Raw genomic sequence first — 21,999 nt, 5'->3', positions numbered from 1 at the left:
ACCAGTGGGGTACCGCAAGGTTCGGTGCTGGGACTACAGCTGTTTACAATATACATTAATGATTTAGATGAAAGGATTAAAAGTAGCATTAGCAAATTTGCTGATGACACAAAGCTGGGTGACAGTGTGAAATGTCAGGAGGATGTTATGAGAATGCAGGTGACTTGGACAGGTTGGGTGAGTGGGCAAATGTTTGGCAGATGCAGTTTAATGTGGATAAATGTGAAGTTATCCACTTTGGTGGCAAGAACAGGAAGGCAGATTACTATCTAAATGGAGTCAAGTTAGGAAAAGGGGAAGCACAATGAGATCTAGGTGTTCTTGTACATCAGTAAATGAAAGCAAGCATGCAGGTACAGCAGGCAGTGAAGAAAGCTAATGGCAATGCTGGCTTTTATAACAAGAAGAATTGAGTATAGGAGTAAAGAGGTCCTTCTGCAGCTGTACAGGGCCCTGGTGAGATCCCATCTGGAGTATTGTGTGCAGTTTTGGTCTCCAAATTTGAGGAAGGACATTCTTGCTATTGAGGGAGTGCAGCGTAGGTTCACAAGGTTAATTCCTGGAATGGCGGGACTGTCGTATGTTGAAAGATTGGAGTGACTGGGCATGTTAACACTGGAATTTAGAAGGATGAGAGGGGATCAGATTGAAACATAAGATTATTAAGGGATTGGACACACTGGAGGCAGGAAGCATGTTCCCGCTGATGGGTGAGTCCAGAACTAGAGGCCACAGTTTAAGAATAAGGGGTCGGCCATTTAGAACAGAGATGCGGAAAAACTTTTTCACCCAGAGAGTGGTGGATCTATGGAATGCTCTGCCCCAGAAGGCAGTGGAGGCCAAGTCTCTGGATGCATTCAAGAGAGAGTTCGATAGAACTCTTATAGATAGTGGGGTCAAGGGATATGGGGAGAGGGCAGGAACTGGGTACTGATTGTGTATGATCAGCCATGATCACAGTGAATGGCGGTGCTGGCTAGAAGGGCCGAATGGCCTACTCCTGCACCTACTGTCTATTGTCTATAACATTTCACAAAGGTTATAAATCCATAAAGACATCAGAGTTGCAAATAAATTACCACACTGCCAGCTAATTGAGAAAAATTCAGATTCCTTGTTGGAAGTATTAATACTAAATTATTTCCTCAAAAGTGCCGGTCCAATTCCCTTTTGAAATCCCTGAGCTGCACATTTGCACAGTTCCCTGCTACTGAACTATCTATCAGTGTAGACATTTTGCCCGTATCTGTTCCATCGTGATGATTTACTGTCCAATACCTGTTTTTCTCTGAAATTGGCCCTAGTTTAGCCAACAGGGCCTTGTTACTAAAGTTGTTTATTCTTGAAATTTACATACAGAGGGAATTAGGAAGGTCAGGAGGGGTCATGAAAAGTCTTACATTGTTTTATCCTCACAGATTACCTTGGTCACCACCTCAAAACTCAACTGAGTTAATAAGGCGTGACCTGCCCCAGTACAAAACCATTCTGACTGTTCTAAATTAGACCATGCTTTTCCAAATGCTCATAAATCCCGCTGCTCCAGTAACATCCCTAACACTGAAGTGAGACTCACTGGTTTATAATTTTCTATCTAAGCTGCTTTCAATCGGATGTACCAAATAAATGAAGCCTTTTGACGTTCTACCCTTGGGCCATTCTTTCATTAATATGGTTGAATCCTTTCAATGTATGGAACCAGGCCACATTTATGTTGTGTGCTGAATAATTGTTGACTTGGATGTGCCACACAAGTCTTTTGTGACCATGGTAGAGTTCAGTCTATTCACAACACCTCGGATACTGAAGTAGTTTGTTCTCACTGCAGTAAATATCAAGACTAATGTGCTCCACTCCACATAAAAACGGATGCCAGGATGCCATCTTCATCAGGAGAATAAGCTCACTATTATCAAAGCTCCTACTGTCAATATATAGAGGGGAAGACTGTCACTGTGGACCAGAAAATTAACGGGACCTCTTGGCAAGTTCAATAAAAAGACTTTGGAATTTAGTGGAGCAGCCATTGTGTAACTGGGCCACTGCTGGAGTGGGAGTTGAGGCTTTGGTTCATCGATGCTTTAGCGGGGAGAGGCTAGGCCTTGGGTAAGGCCCAGTGAACGGTAGGGCACTGAGGAGTGCAGTAGAACAAAGGGATCTGTGAATACAGGCCCATAATTAATTGAAAACGGCGTCACGTGTAAATAGGGTTGTAAAGGAGGTTTTTGGCACATTGGCCTTCATAAATCAATTTATTGAGTACAGGAGTTATGTTGAAATTGTATAAAATGTTGTTGAGGCCTAATTTGGCGTATTGTCTAGTTTTGGTCACCTACCCACAGCAAAGATATCAATATGGTTGAAAGAGTACGGAGAAAATTTACAAGGATGTTGCCAGGACTTCACCTGAATTATGGGGAAAGGCTTTTTCCACTGAGATTGGGTGGGACTGGAACTAGAGGTCATTGGTTAAGGGTGAAATGTTTAAGGGGAACATGGGGAGAAGTTCTTTTCACTCAGAGTGGTGAGAGTGTGGAACAAGCTGCCTGCTGTGCAAGTGGCGCATTCAAGGTATATTTCAATATTTAAGAGAAATTTGGCTAAGTATGAGAAGGCATGAGGGCTATGATTGATGGGACTAGGCAGTTTAAATGGTTCGGCATGTACTAGTGTCTGTTTCTGTCCTGTAGTGTTCTATGACTCTGACTAGCCCCACTCCTCAAACTACAACTGTAGAAATTGATTCTGCACTGTGAGGCCTTTTGTTGGTTGATTTTGACCATGACTGTTGCATTCTAGCTGTCGTATGCAAGCTAGGTCATCCTGCTCTGAATGAAACCCAAAGAGCTATTCTACCACCCGTAATTCAGCAGCATGCGGTGACACTTGTGTCAATGGAGGTCCAACACTGAAAAAGAAAAGTCCCAGCCAGGACAGGGAAACCTGATGAGTTTGCATCCCACCCTCTGCTCTGTTTATCTGCAGCTGGTCAGTACTGCGCTTTACAGCTCCAGTTACCTGGGTTCATTTCCACAAGGAGTTTGTACATTCCTCCCGTGACTGCATGGGTTTCCTCCGTCTGCTCCAGTTAACTGGTCATTGTAAGTTGTCCTGTGGTTGGGCTGGGGTTAAATTGGGGATTGCTGGGCGGCGCAGTTTGGGCCAATTCTGTGCCCTGTCTCAATAAATAACTAAAGTTGCTGTTGATTCAAAGTGTTCTTTTTCTTCCTTTTCTTAGGTATATCTTTCACTTGGACTCACTCAAGCTGAAATCAACGACTATTTTGTTGGGCCTGCATATCTTGCGTGGGCCCGGATGGGCAATATGCACAGCTGGGCAGGGCCGTTGTCAGATTCCTGGCATAAAAATCAGTTAAATCTCCAGGTAATGATTGGTCAGTCTTGGGCAATTGGATTATTTTATGTTTAAAGCACCAGATATCACACATTGAAGTATCCATCACCAGTAGTTTTAGATGAAAGCATAGAGTCTTAGAAAAGTACAGCACAGATGGGCCATTTGGCCCATCTGGTCCGCGCTGAGCCATTTAAGCTGTCTACTGTCATCGACCTGCACCTGACCCATATCCCTGCTATCCATGTACCTAAACAAATTTCTCTTGCATGTTGACATTGACCATGCATTCACCATATGCACTGGCAGCTCGTTCCATACTCGCACCACCCTCAGAGTGAAGAAATTTCCCCTTAAACACTTCACCTTTCGCCCTTAACCCATGACCTCTAGTTCTAGTCTCATCCAAATTCTTGCTTGCGTTTGCCCTGTCCAGGTTAATATCTAGCACTCAGTTAGTAGTTCCAAATGACCCTACACAGCAACCCCTGACAAACTGCAGCTACAAGTTTGAACATCCCGGAGGCAGAAAAATGCATTTTGTTGAACAGAAACAAAAGACAATTAATTTAAGAATGACTGACGAGGCTGGAATCCACCCGGGCAGTTTTGGGAAAACTTTGCCTCTGGTTCCACTGCCTTCCAGTGTGACTCTATGTGTAAAAAGTTGGGACTATATCTTTCTTCCAAAGGCATACATATTTTAATTAACATAAAGTTGGGCTGACATTTATAATTCATGATGGAAGATGATTAGACTGGCTTGCAAACTGTAGCTTTCTTTTCACGATCATTCAGGGATCTTAGGATTTTTATATCAATGTCTTTTTGTTCTTTAACGCTCTGTTGTACCCTGTGGAGTATTAAGGAACTTTATCATCAATCATAAATATTTGATCAAATCTGCCTGTGGAAGACATAGCACCAAGAATGGTGTACGTCCTATGCTTAATTAGAGCCCCCTCCCCCACTCCTGCAAGAGTCGTAAACTAAATCAGCTTCATTGTGAGCACTAGCCCTCCCCAACATTCAGGCCAGCTTCACAGAGTGATGCCTCAAAATGGCAGCATCCACCATTAAGGACCCCCATCACCCAGAACAGGCCATCTTCTCATTGCTAACATCAGGGAGGAGGTGCATGGGTCTGAAGGCACAGGAACAGCTTCTTCCCCTATGCCATCGGATTTCTGAATGGACGTTGAACCCATGAACACTACCTCACTACTTTTTTGTACTACTTACACTCTGCCACTCCACCATGAGCTAAACTATCCTCCCATCTAGTTCCAAGTTCTGGCTTTTTCCCCATATCCCTTGACACCCTGATACCTATCAAATTCCTTAAACCCCCTCAATGATCGGGCCTCCACAGCTGTATGAAGCAACGAATTCCATAAATCCAAGACCCTCTAGCTAAAAAAAAATTCTCCCCCCTCCCCCCCTCCACAGCAACTGCAGACTTTCTCGTGCTTATGATTTCTCATTGTTCTTATTTGCTATATAAACCATCTAACAATTACAGCACAGAAACAGGCCATCTTGGCCCTTCTGGTCCATGCCGAGCACTTATTCTCACCTAGTCCCACTGACCTGCACATTCTCCTTCGCAATCCTCTGCTTACTGAAAACTGTGTTGTTTTATTCATTACAGACTGTTTTGTTTTCAGGTTGAGCTTTTCTATTTCATCCATGTTGCTCTCTTGCTGTTCAGGTGATTCATGGAACTGGATTTCTACGCTGATCATCTCGAATTCTGTCGCTGACTTTGTTAGCTTCCGTGACACAGTTCTTCTGATTGCTTTGGTTTCTCTTGATTAGTGTCCATGACGTTTATTCTGTGTTAAACTGAGGCTGTGGCCTGCACCGGCTGTAGTGATGCCCGGCTTCGTGTCTGTGTGGTCCCGTGATGGTTGTTCCACTCTGTGTTGAACTGAGGCTGTGATCTGCATCGGCTGTAGTGCTGCCCGGCTTTGTATCTGTGTGGTCTCGTGATATTTGCTCCGCTCTGCACTGAACTGGGGTTGTGGTCGGCTGTAGTGATGCCCAGCTTCGTATTTGTGTGGTCTCATGATATTTGCTCAGCTCTGCGCTGAACTGGAGCTTGGTCTGCTCCAGTTTCAGTGCTGCCCGGCTTCGTGTCTGTGGTCTCGTGATATTTGCTCCGCTCTGCGCTGAACTGGGGCTGTGGTCTGCTCCAGTTTCAGTAATATCTGGCTTCGTGTCTTCCATTAAACTTCAGTTCTGAATGCTGTTTGCTGTTATTGTTTACACAATTTGTGTGTTTTTTCTCTCTGTGCATTGAGTGACAGTTTTTTTTTCTTGGGTTCTTTATGGTTTCTCTGTTCGTGGCTGTCTGTAAGGAGATGAATCTGAAGGCTGTATGTAATATACTTTGATAATTAGATAATAAATCAAATTTCTAACCTTTTTTTGTTTTGAAGTCTAAATCTTGGTAGAAAATAATTACTGTGTTGTTGGCTGTTTGCTTCCAGCATAACACCACAGTTCAAATGGCTCGATTTAATATCAGAGAATGTCTACCCAAAGCAACCTGGAATTCTACTTTTCACAAAGACATCCACAAAGGCCCCCCTCTCCCCTCCCATGCACAAGCAGAAACATCTGCCCTCCACCTCTCCCTGCTCTCCCCCCTTCCACTTGCGACAGCAAAAGCCCCCAAAGAAGACCTTGATCTAGAGGCTATCAAAAACTTATCATCCATAGCCCAGCACTCGGTATCCCAGATGGGCTCGCTCTCCATCGAGGGAGAGCGAGATCCGTCTTACAAGAACGAGGAGAGGGAGACCAGCAGTTTACAAGAACGAAGACAGAGAAAGAGAGAATATGTTTCAGTCTCCCACAATGCTTCAATCGGCGAGGAACCTAGTTGTCTGTGGGGCTGCTCCGCAAAGGCGCACCTTTTACAGACTGTGAAAACCCACAATGGTAGTTTGAGCTGTAGCTGTAGAATCCCAGCCACCCTGAAAGGGAAAGAAAGGCATGAGAAAGGAAGAATAAACTGTTTTGTGGACCATCTGTAAGAAGTCGCCTGAGTCACCGTCTGGCGCCATCTTTACTAACTGCTCCCTGTCCCACATCAAACAGAGCTAATCTCACTGCTTGCAAGTTTTAGAGCAGTAAGTCGAGCGGCATCTGTGGGTGGGTGAAAGGAGTTGTGGATGTTTTAGGTTGAAACCCTGCCTCTGGGTCAGAGACATCGGAAACCCCTTCTCTCTCCCCTGACAGGTTTAAAGATGGCCCCGTTTACACTTTGGACTATTTTGCCTGGACCTCATGAGCAGTGTGGGTTTGTTCTCTACCTTACACCTCATCAGCAATCTCTACAGCACTTCTTTCACACCAAGGTCGCAAGCACTTCACAAAAGGCTTCTTAAAGAAAAGGCTCTATTTCATTTAGCCATCTCTTACAATATGTTCTCTTGATAATGCCACATTACTAAGAAACATAAGGATCTTCTTAAAGTTAACTTTTTACCCCTAATTGATCATGTTAAACAGTTGTTTACTAAATGGTCCCCATTGTCCTTATCATTGATTGGTCACATTAATGCTATTAAGATAATACCGCAGAAAAAGAGACAATTTAAATGCCTAGTGGAATATGTCTCACCCCTGTAATTGGGATAGAAACAGTGCATTTGCCCTTTTCAAAGAGTCTGACTCAGAGGAGATGGTGCCTGTCCTAACTTGTAATTTTTATGTAACTTGTTGCTTCAAAGTGTTTAAAATAATTATGCATGGAATTTGCTAACTGCAGCACAAATCTACTCTGATTTTTTTTTGGCTTTTCTCCCCCCCCCCCCCCCCCAACAGCATCAGATCCTGCAGCGAATGAGATCATTGGGAATGTTGCCAGTGCTTCCTGCCTTCGCTGGGTTTGTCCCTGCTTCCTTCCTCAGGTAGGTAGCAATTTGTTCTTTTGAAAACGTTACTCGTAATACTGACTTTGGAAGCCCTACATTACAACGTTTCTACAGAAACAATCTGTAAATAGCTGAGAACATTGGAATTCATTTATAAAAATGTTAAAATCTGTGAAAGAAGATTTGTGGAAATTTAAATAGCTGTGGATAGTTCAGAAACAGGGGCCACTGTTAGTACAGGGAGGGATGATAGGACCATACAGGAAGATGTTTTTCCTGAAAGTGGTGCCACAGGTGCTGTATGTTCCCTTCGAGTGAACAGAGGGTACCCGGTCAGGCCGGTACAGGACCTGGCCTTCATGGATTGAGTGGAGGAGTTGTTGCAAGGAATTGTTGAGGCTGCATTTGAAGTACTGTGTACAGTTTTGGACACCCTGTACTAGAAAAGATGTTGTTAAACTCTAATGTGCAGAAAATAATCACCAAGATATTGCCTGGACTTGGGGATCTGAGTTGCAAGGAGTTTATTTCCTGGAATGTAGGCGATTGAGAGAGGGCCTGATGGATGTGTTCAAGGTGATGGACATAGACTGGGTGAAAGGTCGTAGCCTTTTTTCTGGGTGGTGGGAGACTGCTTAAAAACAGGAAGAGTGTAGATTTAAGATCAAGATTTAATATTAAGGGTGTAGAAGGTTGAGGGGGGACTTGATAGATGTATTTAAAATTGTGAGGGGGGTGTGGTAAACTATGTATTCCTGTCTGGATCCGCCCCTCTGCTGACTGCTCCTGTGGCTCCTCCCACAGACTCCTGTATAAAGGCGATTGGGGCACTGCTCCTCCCTCAGTCTTCGAGACCTTTTCACTGTTAATAAAACTTCACTTCCAGTCTCCTAGAGTTATTGATGGTGCATCAGTGGAATAGATAGAGTTGACGTGGACAGGCTTTTTCCATTGAGAGTAGGGGCGATTCAAACAAGAGGACATGAATTGAGAGTTAAGGGGCAAAAGTTTAGGGGTAACACGAGGGGGAACTTCTTTACTCAGAGCGGTAGCTGTGTGGAACGAGCTTCCAGTAGAAGTGGTAGAGGCGGGTTCGGTATTGTCATTTAAAAAAAAAATTGGATAGGTATATGGACAGGAAAGGAATGGAGGGTTATGGGTTGAGTGCGGGTCGGTGGGACTAGTTGTGAGTAAGTGTTCGGCACAGACTAGAAGGGCCAAGATGGCCTGTTTCCATGCTGTAATTGTTAGATGGTTATATCAGTGGCAAGAGACTTGAAAGGAACGTCAGGGGCAGCCTCTTCATTCAAGTGGTGCTGGTGCATCTTTGGAATAAGCTGCCTGAACTGGTGGCTGAGCAGTGAAGATCGAGAGGGCGTTGACTCTGCAGATAGAGGAGGTTTAGAGGGCTAAGGGTCAGAAGGCAGAGGTGGGGGGGGGGGGTGGTGGAAACGCAGCCAGCATGGACAGTTGGAACCAAACTGCTCGTATCCCTACTCTGTGACTGTTTTTACCTCTTATGACCTTGATGTCTACCTGTACTGGGCTTTTGTCTGTTTTCTGCTTCCTGTTATTTTAGCTGGTTCTACCTAAAATCTGATCTGTATGCACAGTACGCAAGACGAGCATTTCACTGCTACCTTAGTACATGTGACGGTAAAAAACCCACTATTTACTTGCTGCCTGTAACGCTGCTGGCGTTTAGGGTGGAGATGAAGGTCCTCCATCTCCAGCAGTGTTCAGGGCTTCCTTCGTTGTGTCAGGAGACCCAGGAATGCCGACATACTCAGGTAGAGAAGGATTTTTCATTTGCTGTTTCTGTAACAAATTTTGTTTGACCAGTCGGGGTTGTTAGTCCTAAACTGAACCCCTCCCCCCAGGAGGACCAGTGTACCGCTCTTAGTCTGGTCTCTGCCCCTTGGACCTGTTTGGCATAGGTGATCTATCAAAACGTAAAGCCCTGACTCCAGCCAATGTAGCTCACCGGGTCATTGAGGCAAGCAAGCCTCCAAACCCCATGACAAGGTTGTGGTGCTCTTGGAGGTCTCTTCTAATCTAAGCACCCCCCCCATCTTGCTGCCACCCTTAGTCTTTGTGTTGGGAGATACCTGGCAGCAGATATTATGACTTTTGGGACAGGTGCATGGAGAGGAAAGGTTTATACCAGGACTTCCCAGCCTGGGGTCCAGAGACCCCCCCCCCCCCCCCCTCGTTAATGGTAGGGGGTCCGTGGAATTATAAAAAGTTTGGGAATTCGTGGTTTACTGGAATGTGGGCCAAATACGGGGAAATGTGAGTAGCTGAGTTGGGTTTTTTTTTGATTGTCATGGACCAGTTCTGCTGAGGGCCAATTTCTGAGCTCTTTGACTATGTTAACAAAGTACCAGAGTGGCCTTGTAATTGTCCAATAAATTTGAAAAAGACTGGCGTCAGAAAGTAGGGGTTTTAACCTGAAGTGGGTTCGGCAACCTTTTTGCCTCTGTGGGCCGGATCGCTTATTAATGAGCGGACGGGGGGGGGGGGGGGCCAGATAAATGGCTTAAAAACTTGAAATATGGGAATTATCCATTTAAATACATCTAGTTATGTTTTATCTCAAGTTAATGAATAACGCGTGCTAGAAAGTCTCTTGTGTGCTAGAAAGTCTCTTGGGTGTTAGAAAGTTCCCTGATCTAAATATTGTTCTATTTGAATTTTTACCATTTTCTTTTCAACCACCCTTTCATTATATTAATGACCATAAAGAGTAGAAGATCACTTTTTGGTGGTCACAGTATCAGCCTTTATAAAACTTTTCATCCTCTCTATCGATAGTTTTTAGATTATTGCCAAGTTGGCTTCTACCAATAATGAATTTATTGATCAGGGTTAGGGACAGGGTTCCAAGTTTCAGCAAAGCTTCAGAATGGAATCGAAAGTACAAAGTAAATTTTATTACCAGATTGCATATACGTCACCATATACAACCCTGAGATTAATTTTCCTGTGGGTATACTCAACAAATCTCTTGAACAGTAGCTATAACAGGATCAATGAAAGATCAACCAGTGCCGAAAACCATAAACTGTGCAAATGAAAATATAAACAACAATAATTAATGAGAGCATGAAATAACGAGATAGTCCTTAAAGTGAGATCATTGGTTGTAGGAATATTTCAGTGGTGGGGCGAGTGAAGTTATCCCCACTTGTTCAGTATCCTGAAGGGTAATATCTGTCCTTGAACCTGGTGGTGAGAGCTCTGAGGTTCCTGTACCACCTTCCTGATGGCGACAATGAGAGGAGAGCATGGTCTGGGTGGTGGGGATCTCTGATGATGGATGCTGCTTTCCTGTGACAGCGTTTCATGCTCAGTGGTGGGGACGGCTTTACCTGTGATGAAGTGGGCCGATCCCATTACATATTGCAGGATTTTCCGTTTAAGGGGATTGGTGTTTCCATACCAGGCTGTGACGCAGCCAGTCAGTACACTCTCGGCAACACAACTACAGAAGTTTGTTGAAGTTTTAGAAGTCACGCTGGATCACTGCAAACTCTGAAGGAATTAGAGCTGCTGTGCTGGCTTTGTATGCTGAAACCTTTTCTTTCCCATCTGTACTTAAATTTGTGATTAATTCTCAGCGTCGCTAAACCAGTGCAGTGGTAACGGGAAGGACAGTTCTATAAGGTTTGTTTTTCCAGATGTTAGCTTGATGATGAGAGCTGAAATCACAGTTCCATGATGTAATTAAGTGCTCTTTCAAACAACTGTTTTTCAGATTATTTCCAAAAGAAATCTTCACAACGCTTGGGAGCTGGGGGCATTTGAACTGTACGTACTCCTGCTCCTATCTGCTGGACCCAGAATCAGCCGTTTTCAAACAAGTTGGCAAGATGTTCCTGTTGGAGCTGATTAAGGAGTTTGGCACCGACCATATTTACAGTGCAGATGTGTTCAATGAAATGACACCACAATCATCAGATCCTCAATATTTATCTTCCATCAGCAATGCAGTCTTCAAGTCAATGACACAAGGTAAGATCTGTACTAAAATAGTACTTCTCTCGGCAGGTGGCAATCAGCCCGGAGAGGTCGTTCATTGGTGATGTAGTGCGAGGTTTAAAAAGAGCTCGGGTGCTTTTCAGCAGGCTGCCATCACTGTGGGGCCGATAAAATGAAAGGAGGTGTAAGTGGAGCAGCCAGTGCTGGAGTTGGGGCATTGTTAGAGTGGTCTGTCTTTGGCTCAACAGGCTTAGACGAGAAGACCATACTACAGGAGCAGAATTATGCCATTCGGCCTGTCAAGACTGCTCTGCCATTCAGTCATGGCTGATCCTTTTTCCCCTCCTCATCCCCATCCCCGGCCTTCTCCCCGTAACCTTTCATGCCATGTCCAATCAAGCACCGTTCAATCTCTGCCTTAAATGCACTCAAAGATCTGGCCTCCACAGCAGCCTGTGGTAATAAATTACACAAATTCATGACAATTTCTCTGTACCTCTGTGATACCATCCAGGATAGCCTTCTCAACCTTCTAAATTCCAGCAAGTACCGACCCAGAGGTACCAAACGTTCCTCGTATGACCCTTTTATTCCCGGAATCATCATTGTGAATCTCCTCTGAACCCTCTCCAGTGCCAGTGTAACTTTTCTTACATGAGGCCAAACTATTTACAATACTCAAGGCGAGTCCTCACCAGTGCCTTATAAAACTTCAGCATCACATGCCTGCCTTTATATACTAGACCTCTTGTAGCGAATGCTAACATTGCATTTGCCTTCCTCACCACCGAGTCAACCTACAAGTTAACTTTTAGGTTTTTCTGCACAAAAATTCTCAAGTCCTTTTTCATCTCAGATGTCTGGATTTTTTCCGCATTTGAAAAACTGTCTGCAGAATTTATTTCTACTATCAAAGTGCATGACCATGCATTTTCTAACATTGTATTTCATTTGCCGCTCTCTTGCCCATTCTCCTAATCTGTCTAAGTCCTTCTGCAGCCTTCCTGTTTCCTCTGCACTACCTGCCCCTTCACCAATCTCTGTATCATCTGCAAACTTGGCAACAAAGCCATCTATTCCATCATCTAAATCATTGATATACAGCATAAAAAGAAGCGGTCCCAACACTGACCCCTGCGGAACACCACTAGTCACTGGCAGCCAACCAGAAAGGGCTCATCATATTCCCACTTGCTGCCTCCTACCAATCATCCATTGCTCTAACTATGCCGCTAACTTTCCTGTAATAACATGGTAAGCAGTCTCGTGTATGGCACCTTGTCAAAGGCCTTCTGAAAGTCCAAATATACAACATCTACTGCGTCCCATTTATATATCCTACTTGTAATCTCCTCAAAGAATTCCAACAGGTTCATCAGGCAGGATTTTCCTTTAAGGATACCATGCTGACTTTGTCCTATCTTGTCCTGTGTCACCAAGATGTCCGTAACCTCATCCTTAACAATTGACTCCAATATCTTCCCAACTACTGAGGTCAGGCTAACTGGTCTATAATTTCCTTTCTGCTGACTTCCTCCTTTCTTAAAGATTGCCATTCCCCAGTCCTCTGGCACTGTGCCAGAGACCAGTGAATTTTGAAAGAGCATTACAAGTGCCTTCACAATCTCTACCACTAGAACCCTAGGGTTACAGTTCATCTGGTCTGAGTGATTTATGTAACTTTAGGTCTTTCAGCTTTTTGAGCACCTTCTCCCTTGTAATAGGAACTTCTAATTTCTCTTCTCTCACACCCTTGAACATCTGGCACGCTGCTAGTGTCTTCCACAGTGAAGAATGATGCAAGCTTCTCATTTAGTTAACCTGCCATCTCCTTGTCACCTGATATTATTTCTCTGGCCTCATTTTCTAGCGGTCCTGTACCCACTCTCATCTCTCTCATTTTTTATATACTTCAAAAAAACTTTTACTATCCACTTTGATATTGTTTGCTAGCTTGCTTTCATATTTCATCTTTTTCCTCCTAATGATGCTTTTATTTGCCCCCCCTCCCGTAGGGTTTTAAAAGCTTCCCAATCCTGTCTTCCCACTAATTTTTGCTTTGTTGAATGCCTTCTCTGTAGTGTTTACATTACTTCCCTTGTCAGCCATGGTTGTACTATTTTACCATTTGAGTATTTCTTCACTTTTCGAATACACATGTCCTACACCTTCCATTCTTCCCAGAAACTCATGCCACTGCTTCTCTGCTGTCATCCCTGCCAGCATCTCATTCCAATCTACTTCGGGTGCTTCCTTTCTCTCATATCACCGTATATTCCTTTACTCTGCTGAAATATTGCTACATCAGGCTTTACTTTCTCTCTTCCAAATTTCAAGCTGAACACAATCATGTTGTGATCACTGGTTCCTAAGGGTTCTTTTACCTTAAGCTCCCTAATTGCCTCCAGTTCATTACATAATACCCAATCTAGTACAGTTGATCACCTAGTAGGTTCAAAGACAAACTATTCTAAAAAGCCATCTCATAGACATTCAACAGACTCACTGTCTTGGGATCCATTACCAGCCTGATTTTCCCAATCGACCTGCATGTTAAAATTTCCCATGACTATCCTAACATTGCCTTTCTGACATGCTTTTTCTGTTCCCTGTTTAATCTGCGGTCCGCCTCTCAGCTACTGTTAGCAGGCCTGTATGCCATCAGAGTCCTTTCACCCTTACAGTTTCTTAACTCAGCCCTCAAGGATTCAACATCTTCCGATCCTATGGCTTCCAGTTCTACTGATTTGATGCCATTCTTTACCAGAAGAGCTACACTACCTCCAATGCAACGTTGGACTACAATCCTCCTTTAGCCACGATTCAGTGATGGTCACAAATCATAACTGACAATCTATAAAAGTGCTGCAGCTCTTGTATCTTATATCCACCTTATATCTTGTGCTCTGTGCACTGAGATATAACACTTTGAGTACTGCATTTGTACCCTTTTTGATTCTGCATCTGTAATGGTCTGATACTCACCCTGCTGGCTGCAATTATGTCCCATCATCTATTTCTCTTGACAGTCTGACTGCACGCCATCTTTTCTTCTTCACTACCCGTCCTGTTGAGTCCCTTCACACCAGTTCCCACCCCCTCCCCAGCCAAATAAGTTTAAACCCTCTGGAAAAGCTCTAACAAACCTACCTATGAGAATATTGATCCCCTTCGAGTTCAAGTGTAACCCATCACAGGCCATACCTCCCCCAGAAGAGATCCCAATGATCCCAGAACATGGCCCTGGCACAAGTTTCTCAGCCACGCATTAGGTTGCCAAATCATCCTGTTTGTACCCTCACTGGCACGTGGCACAGGCGGCAATCCAGAAATTGCTACCAGAGACTAGGCTTGGGCAAGCCCAGGTGGAAAGTTTCTGGTAGGTATTCCTTTTCCCTGTTGGTTCATAGCGAGTCTGCTGAGAAAAGATCCAGAAGTAGTGATACGTTCCTTGTGTGAGATGTGGGAAATTTGGGAGACCTCCAGCTTCACTGATAACTCCCAAGTATATCAAGCTGCAGCTCCTTAGAAACTGCGATAAGGAGCCTGAAATGGTACTTAACATCTGAGGGTACACATTGTATCAAAAAGGCGCAGGTTGGCAGAGCGGGTGGGGTGACTGTATTGGTAAAAAATGAAATTGAATCCTTAGAAAGAAGTGACATAGGGTCGGAAGTTGTAGTATCCTTGTGGTAGAGATAAGAAACTACAAGGGTAAAAAGACCCTAATGTGTGTTATATGCAGACCTCTGAACAGTAGCCAGGATGTGGGCTATAAATTACAAAGGGAGTTGGAAAAAGCATGTGAAAAAGGGAATCCTGCGATCGTCATGGGGAATTTCAATGTGCAGGTAGATTGGGAAAATCTGGTTGGAGCTAGTTCCCAAGAGAGGGAATTTGTAGAGTGCCTATGAGATGACTTTTTAGTGCAGCTTGTGGATGAGTCCACTCGGGGAAGGATGATCCTGGATTGGGTTTTGTGCAATAAACCAGTTTTGATTCAGGAGATGAATGTTTACGCTTAAGGTAAAGGAACCCTAAGGAGGCAGTGGTCATAATTTGATAGAATTTACCCTGCAGAAGAGGGAGAAGATGTATTAATATTTCAGTGGAGTGAGGCATGAATATATTCCAAAGGGAGGATGAGGATGTGCCTGACAAGGAAAGTCGACAACTTAAAAGCAATAATATAGCAAAAGTTAGTGGGAATGTAGAAGATTATGAGCGGCAGGTAGTGTTGAGGAAGTAGGCTGTCTGCAGAAGGGCTTGGACAGGGGAATGGGCAAAGAAGTACAGTGTCATGAAGTGTATGGTCATGCAGTTTGGTAGAAGGAATAAAGACATGGACTGTTCTGTAAATTCAACAAAAGTTTGCAGAGGATCTTGGGAGTCCACGTGCAGGCTTCCTGATAGGTTAACTTGCAATTTGAGTCAGTGGTGAGGAAGGCAAATGCATTAGTATTCATATCGAGAGCACTAGAATACAAAAGTAAGGATGTAACGCTGAGGCTTTATAAGGCATTGGTCGGACTGCACTTGCAGTATTCTGAGCAGTTTTGGGCCCCTTATCTAAGAAATAATGTGCTGGCATTGGAGATGGCCCAGAGGAGGTTCATGAGAATTTTAGGCATCCGTTAGTCTCGTGAGACCATGGATTTGCGCCTTGGAAGGTTTCCAGGGCGTAGGCCTGGGCAGGGTTGTCTGGGAGACCGGATATTGAAGGGATTAGTTAGTGGATGTTTCCTTTATACTGGTACACCACAAGGTTGTGTATTGAGTCCCATACTCCCTCTTCACTTACGACTGTGTTCCTGCATTTAACACCAATACCATCGTCAAATTCGCAGACAACACAACAGTTATTGGTTTGATCTCCAACAGAGACGAATTAGTATACAGAGTGGAGGTACAGAACTTACTGAGCTGGTGCTCAGAGAACAACCTGTCTCTTAATACAGCAAAGACCTAATTATCAACTTTGGAAAGTCACAGGATGACGAGTACGTTCCAGTCTACATTAACGGAGAACATAGCGGAGAGAGTGTGCAGTTTCAGGTTTCTGGGAATACACATCTCAGAAGGCCTTACATGGTCCACTAACACCACGACAATAGTTAAGAAAGCACAGCAAAGCTTGTTTGTCCTCAGGAAGAAAGCTGGTCTACCTGAACCGATGCTGGTGACCTTTTACCGCTGCACCATAGAGAGCATCTTAACATACTGCATCTCTGTGAGGTATCCCAGTTGTACAGCAGCTGATAGGAAAGCACTTCAGCGGGTTGTCTCTAGTGCACAGAAGATCATAGGGACACAGCTCACAGCCCTGGAGGACACCTACAGCTCACACTGCCTAAGGAAAGCTACAAGTGTCTGTCAGGACAATACACACCCATGCAATCATCTGTTTGAACTTCTTCCATCTGGCAGACGTTATAAGATTTTCTATGCCCTCACCTCCAGTCACCTCCAGACTGAAAAATAGCTTTTTCCCCAGAGCTATAATTGGTTTGAACCAGTCGATCAAGCATCATCCATAAATTTGTTATATTGCTACTTTTAACACTGGTTTATGGCTGTTGTGCATCTGAGATGCGCTTTTGTTCTGCTGGACATCGCTTGTACTGGCTGGTTACTGGATTTTATTTATTGTTTATTTATTTGTTGTTTTAGCGCTGAGTACGAGAGTTGCAAACTCACTTTCGCTGTATCGGTGCGTGACAAGTTGTTCTATGCAATGACAATAAAGATATTTCATTTTATTTAGTGGGGGAGTTTAGGACGAGAGGGCAGAGCCTCAATTGAGGGATGTCCATTTAGATGAGAAATGACGAATTTCTTTAGCCAGGGGGAGATGAATCTTTCTTTCTTTTTCAATCTTTTTATTAAATTTCATATATAAAAAAAACAACACATGATAATGAATAGATTACAAATTCAATAAACTTGAAATTACATTAGTAATAGGATAATAATATCCTATTAAACATCAATCAACAAAAGGTACATAAATCAATCAAGTCTATATAAATATATATGAAAAAAAACAAAAATAATCATCAAAAAAGAAAAATTTGAAAATATATAGAAGAAAATATATATTGAAAAAAATACTAAACTAAACTAACATGGGCAATAATAACAGTTTATAAATATATGATAGTGTCAAGAAAAAAACTTGATGGCAATCAGCTTTCCCCTTCAATCAGACGAATGATTGTCTTTGTAACATTAATTGCCAGAAGGTCTATATTACAAAACTGGAAAGAAGTAAATCCTCCTACCACATCTCAGTGGTTCTCCCAAACTATTTCCTATCTGAGTTTGGAAAAAATTAGAAGCACTATTTTTGATTCTTCAATTAAATTTGAAGAAACCTGGGGACCATTTATTCGACACTTTCATATGAATTAATTTGGCCTTTTTCAGATCCTTTTCTCTACTTATCCTTGTTCAGGTATGGAGTTCCGGAGATGAATCTGTGGAGGCCAAGACATTGGGTATATTTAAAGCGAAGGTCAATTGGTACTTGATTTGTCAGGGTGTCAGAGGTTATAGGAAGGAGGAGGAGAATGGGGTTGAGAGGGATAGTAAGTCAGCCAAGATGGAATGGTGGAGCAGACTTGATGGGCTGAATGGCCTAATGTCTAATGGCCTTACAGTCTTACCTATATCACCATATCAATCTTGACTGTGGTGTCATTAATAACAATATATCCTCTTTATATAAACAATTAGTTTTAAACTGTGTAAATAAGCATTTTGCATGGTCTACACAGTTACAATGTGTTTCTTTTTTCACAGTGGACCCTTCGGCAATATGGCTTATGCAAGGATGGCTTTTTCTGAATAGGCAGTCGTTTTGGGGGCCGACCCAGGTGAAGGCTTTGTTGCATGGAGTGCCCTTGGGGCGGATGATTATTCTGGATTTGTTTGCTGAGAGCAAGGCAGCCTACTCACTCACCGAGTCGTTCTATGGACAGCCGTTCATCTGGTGCATGCTACATAACTTTGGTGGCAACACAGGGATGTATGGAATGGTGGAAAGCATCAATAGAGGCCCTTTCAAAGCCAGGGCTTTTCCAAATTCCACCATGGTGGGGACTGGAATAACTCCAGAGGGAATTGAACAGAACGACGTGGTGTATGAGCTGATGAATGAAATCAGCTGGTGTCAAAAGCCGTTAAATCTCACCGAGTGGGCCATGTCCTACGCTCGGAGACGGTACGGAAAGAGGAATGACGCTGCGGCAGCTGCCTGGCTGCTCTTATTCCGAAGTGTTTACAATAACACTTCCTACATGCAAAACCACAACAGGAGTCCATTAGTTCACAGGCCCTCTCTGAAACTGCGTACAGCACTGTGGTATAACAAGACTGATGTTTACGAAGCGTGGAATCGAATGCAAAAAGCTGTTTCTGAACTGAACTCCAGTGATACCTTCAGATATGACCTTGTTGATCTAACGAGGCAGTCGGTGCAACTTCTAGCATCAGAGTTTTACGAAGACATCAAGAAGGCTTTTTCGCAATATTCAATTGTGGAGCTGTGGGCTGCGGGAGACACTTTAGTTCATGGACTGCTCCGCGATCTTGATAGCCTCTTGACCAGTGACGGCCAGTTTTTACTGGGCCATTGGATAGAAACAGCTCGGTCCTTGGCAGCAACTGAAAAGGAAGCGAACCTGTACGAATTCAATGCCCGGAGTCAGATTACTCTTTGGGGGCCAGATGGGAATCTTTTGGATTATGCTAACAAGCAGTGGGGAGGTCTGGTTAAGGATTACTACGCAGCCCGCTGGGAACTCTTCGTGTCAACACTGATCAGGTGTCTTAAAATGAAAATTCCATTCAGTCAAGCCCATTTTGACCAAGTGGTCTTTGAAGTAGAACAAAACTTTATCGTAAATAAAGTGAAATACCCAGATAAACCCATAGGAAATACCATTGAGATTGCAAACAAAATCTTTCTGCAATATTATCCCCAAGCAATGAAAAGGAATAATTAACAACAAATTTGATTTTGACCGCAATAATGTTCTGTAAGGATTAACCTGAAAGTGATTTCTTTGCTTGGCTGTGATGTGATTGACAGGATATACAGAGCAACTTCCAGCTCAAATGGGTGTCAGACAGAAATGTTAATACCCATTCCATAAACCCGGCGTATAATAGTTAAATTTTGTAATATTTCTTCAAAGGGTTAGCACTTTAGTTCTGTAGCCATGAAATGGCTCCATGCCCTCTGCACTTTATAGAATTTGTTGCTCCTTTCTGAGTACTGTCAACATCAGAGGGGCTTTCTCTAACAAAGGTTTCTTGTTGTGCTTCTTGGATCATTACTGTCTCCCTGAAACCCTGGGATAAGTGAGCTGTGCCTAAGCAGAAGAGACATGCGGAGAATGTAGAAACCATTTCATACCATCTAAGTACACAGCACAGAAAGCTAAGAATAAATAGGCCCCGTCAAAACTGATTATCATCAGGGGTATAGTCCTTCACACTAACTCTCTGAGGTGTTAGATCTGCAGATGTTGACAGACTGGGAGATAGAACCCACACACAGAGTCCATTTGCTTTACGGTCATTTAATCCATTGATTACTCTTCGTGTATGTAAGATATATGATATGAGTAGTCTTTGCCAACCGTACTACAAAACAGTAATCAGCCTCAGAACAATAGCCACAGTCCCTCTGTAAGTATCATATATAGAAATCCCACTGGAATACCACAGTCTACCATCAGAACTAAGAATTCAGATGAATTCTCCCAAAATTCAGCTTTTTGATGAACTTGTTTTAACCACCTGGAACAAACTTGGTGTTTGGATCGAAAACGTGCTGTTTGCTTACAGTCTCAGGTCAATCATCTCCAGTCAGGGTCTGGTTGATGGAGGCTAACTCGTTAACGCTGGAGAACAATGCTGCACTCTCTCCAAACTACTGTGTGTAAGTCACTAGTTGTCTGAATGAGGTGGGGCAAAGCGCCTTTCCTTTTAGGTGTAGCTTTCTGAAAGCTGAGCTGTTCCATTCAGTATTTACTCCATACCAAATGTCGAGGGAGAAAACTCCTTTCCTTTTTGGTGTAGCTTTCTGAAAGCTGAGCTGTTCCATTCAGTATTTACTCCATACCAAATGTCGAGGGAGAAAACTCCTTTCCTTTTTGGTGTAGCTTTCTGAAAGCTGAGCTGTTCCATTCAGTATTTACTCCATACCAAATGTCGAGGGAGAAAACTCCTTTCCTTTTTGGTGTAGCTTTCTGAAAGCTGAGCTGTTCCATTCAGTATTTACTCCATACCAAATGTCGAGGGAGAAAACTCCTTTCCTTTTTGGTGTAGCTTTTTGTCAGTGTTTACTTCTGTATCAAATAGAAATGGTATTGAGGGTGCCAAAAACTGGTTTACAAACACAATATAATCCCCTGACAATATGTAGCTGACTTTGTGTTCCCTTATAGCTTGCCTTTGAATTTCGGACGTGGTTAGTAAGTCACTGAAATTGATGGTGTCATAAGACAGTGAAGGAAATTTATCAGAATTACTGGGAAATCTTGACCAGATAGAGAAGTGGACTGAGGAATCGTAAATGGTGTTCTATCCAGATAAGTGCAAGAACATCTCTGGTTCCTCTCCTCCTTTCTCCATTCTTCCAGTGTCTCTCCTGTGAGATTTCCCTAGGGAAGATGTCCCCTATGAAGATGTGTAGAATCAGGAGGGGCTTGGATGCAGAATTCCCCAGGGAAGAGGAGTGGACACAAGGCCAGGGGTTTAAGGTGAGAGGGGGAAGATTTAGGAGGGACCTCAGGGGCAACTACTTTGTGCAGAGGGCAGTCCATGTTTGAAAGAAACTTGCCAAACAAGGTGGCTGAAGCAGGTACAATAACAACTTTTTAGGAAGGCATATGTACAGTTGTGTGAACAGGAACACTTTGGCGGGATATGGGCCAAAGGTGGCCAAGTGGGATTAATGTAGACGAGTATCTCAGTCCGTGTGGACAATTTAACCCAAGGACCTGTTTCCAGGTAGGTTGAGCTCGGATGAAAATCTCAGTCATTGTGGACAATTTGGTCCTAAGGCCGTGTTGTATCTTCCCACAGAACATTCACAGTAAACGTGTCTACCTCAATCAGAAAGGCAATCATTATTTAGATTTCCCTTGAAGTGTGTAACTCTAACTGTTCAAGTCCACTCTATATCGATAGACAACCTGAGGACATTGAGTCGAGTGGCTGCGACTAACAACACTCTCCAGACTGTGCTTTAGTGATCCACTCAGGTCTTGCTGCCATAACTGATCACTTTGAAGCCTTGTGCATGCTTGTGAAGCATTGTTTTAAAAAAAAATGATTTATTTTTGAAATGAATGCGGATGAATTTGAATAATGATGTCCTTTTTAGGACATGTGGAACTGCAGCCAATAAAATACCAGGAATCTTTTAAATCTGCTGTTTTATATGGTGCTGGTCTTTTTCCCAGAGTTATGCCATGTTCAAAGTAAATTTATTTTCAAAGTACATGCGTGTCACCATCTCCAACCTTGAGTTTAATTTTCTTGTGGGCGTACTCAATCCATAGAATATTAACAATCACAGAATCAATGACACACCACATCAACCGGTATGCTCAAGAGAGCAACCTGTACAAATACAAAAAGGAAGAAATAATAATTGTCGGCCTCTCATCGTAGTAGTTAATGAGTTAATTGTTACAAGGAATGCAAGCTAGCAGCATCATCACTGGATAATGAGCAGGAAATGATGGGAAGGCCATTTTCAATAAA

General features: G+C 43.2%; 1 protein-coding gene across 1 annotated transcript in view; it reads left to right on the top strand.

Annotated features, from left to right (window-relative positions):
• naglu (N-acetylglucosaminidase, alpha) overlaps positions 1-21,733 on the top strand; it is a 37,518-nt gene extending 15,785 nt beyond the window's left edge. Inside the window, exons 3-6 of the mRNA XM_059957806.1 lie at positions 3,239-3,385; positions 7,190-7,275; positions 10,997-11,253; positions 18,022-21,733. Of these exons, the coding sequence (XP_059813789.1) occupies positions 3,239-3,385; positions 7,190-7,275; positions 10,997-11,253; positions 18,022-19,226 (1,695 nt within the window). The 3' untranslated portion in view covers positions 19,227-21,733. The remainder of the gene's footprint in view (positions 1-3,238; positions 3,386-7,189; positions 7,276-10,996; positions 11,254-18,021) is intronic.
• The last annotated feature ends 266 nt before the right edge of the window (positions 21,734-21,999 follow it).

The sequence above is a fragment of the Hypanus sabinus genome (genome assembly GCF_030144855.1).
Source record: "Hypanus sabinus isolate sHypSab1 chromosome X1 unlocalized genomic scaffold, sHypSab1.hap1 SUPER_X1_unloc_2, whole genome shotgun sequence".
NCBI lineage: Eukaryota > Metazoa > Chordata > Chondrichthyes > Myliobatiformes > Dasyatidae > Hypanus > Hypanus sabinus.
The sequence above is the reverse complement of the archived record's forward strand: the minus strand, read 5'-3'. Positions and strand labels throughout refer to the sequence as shown.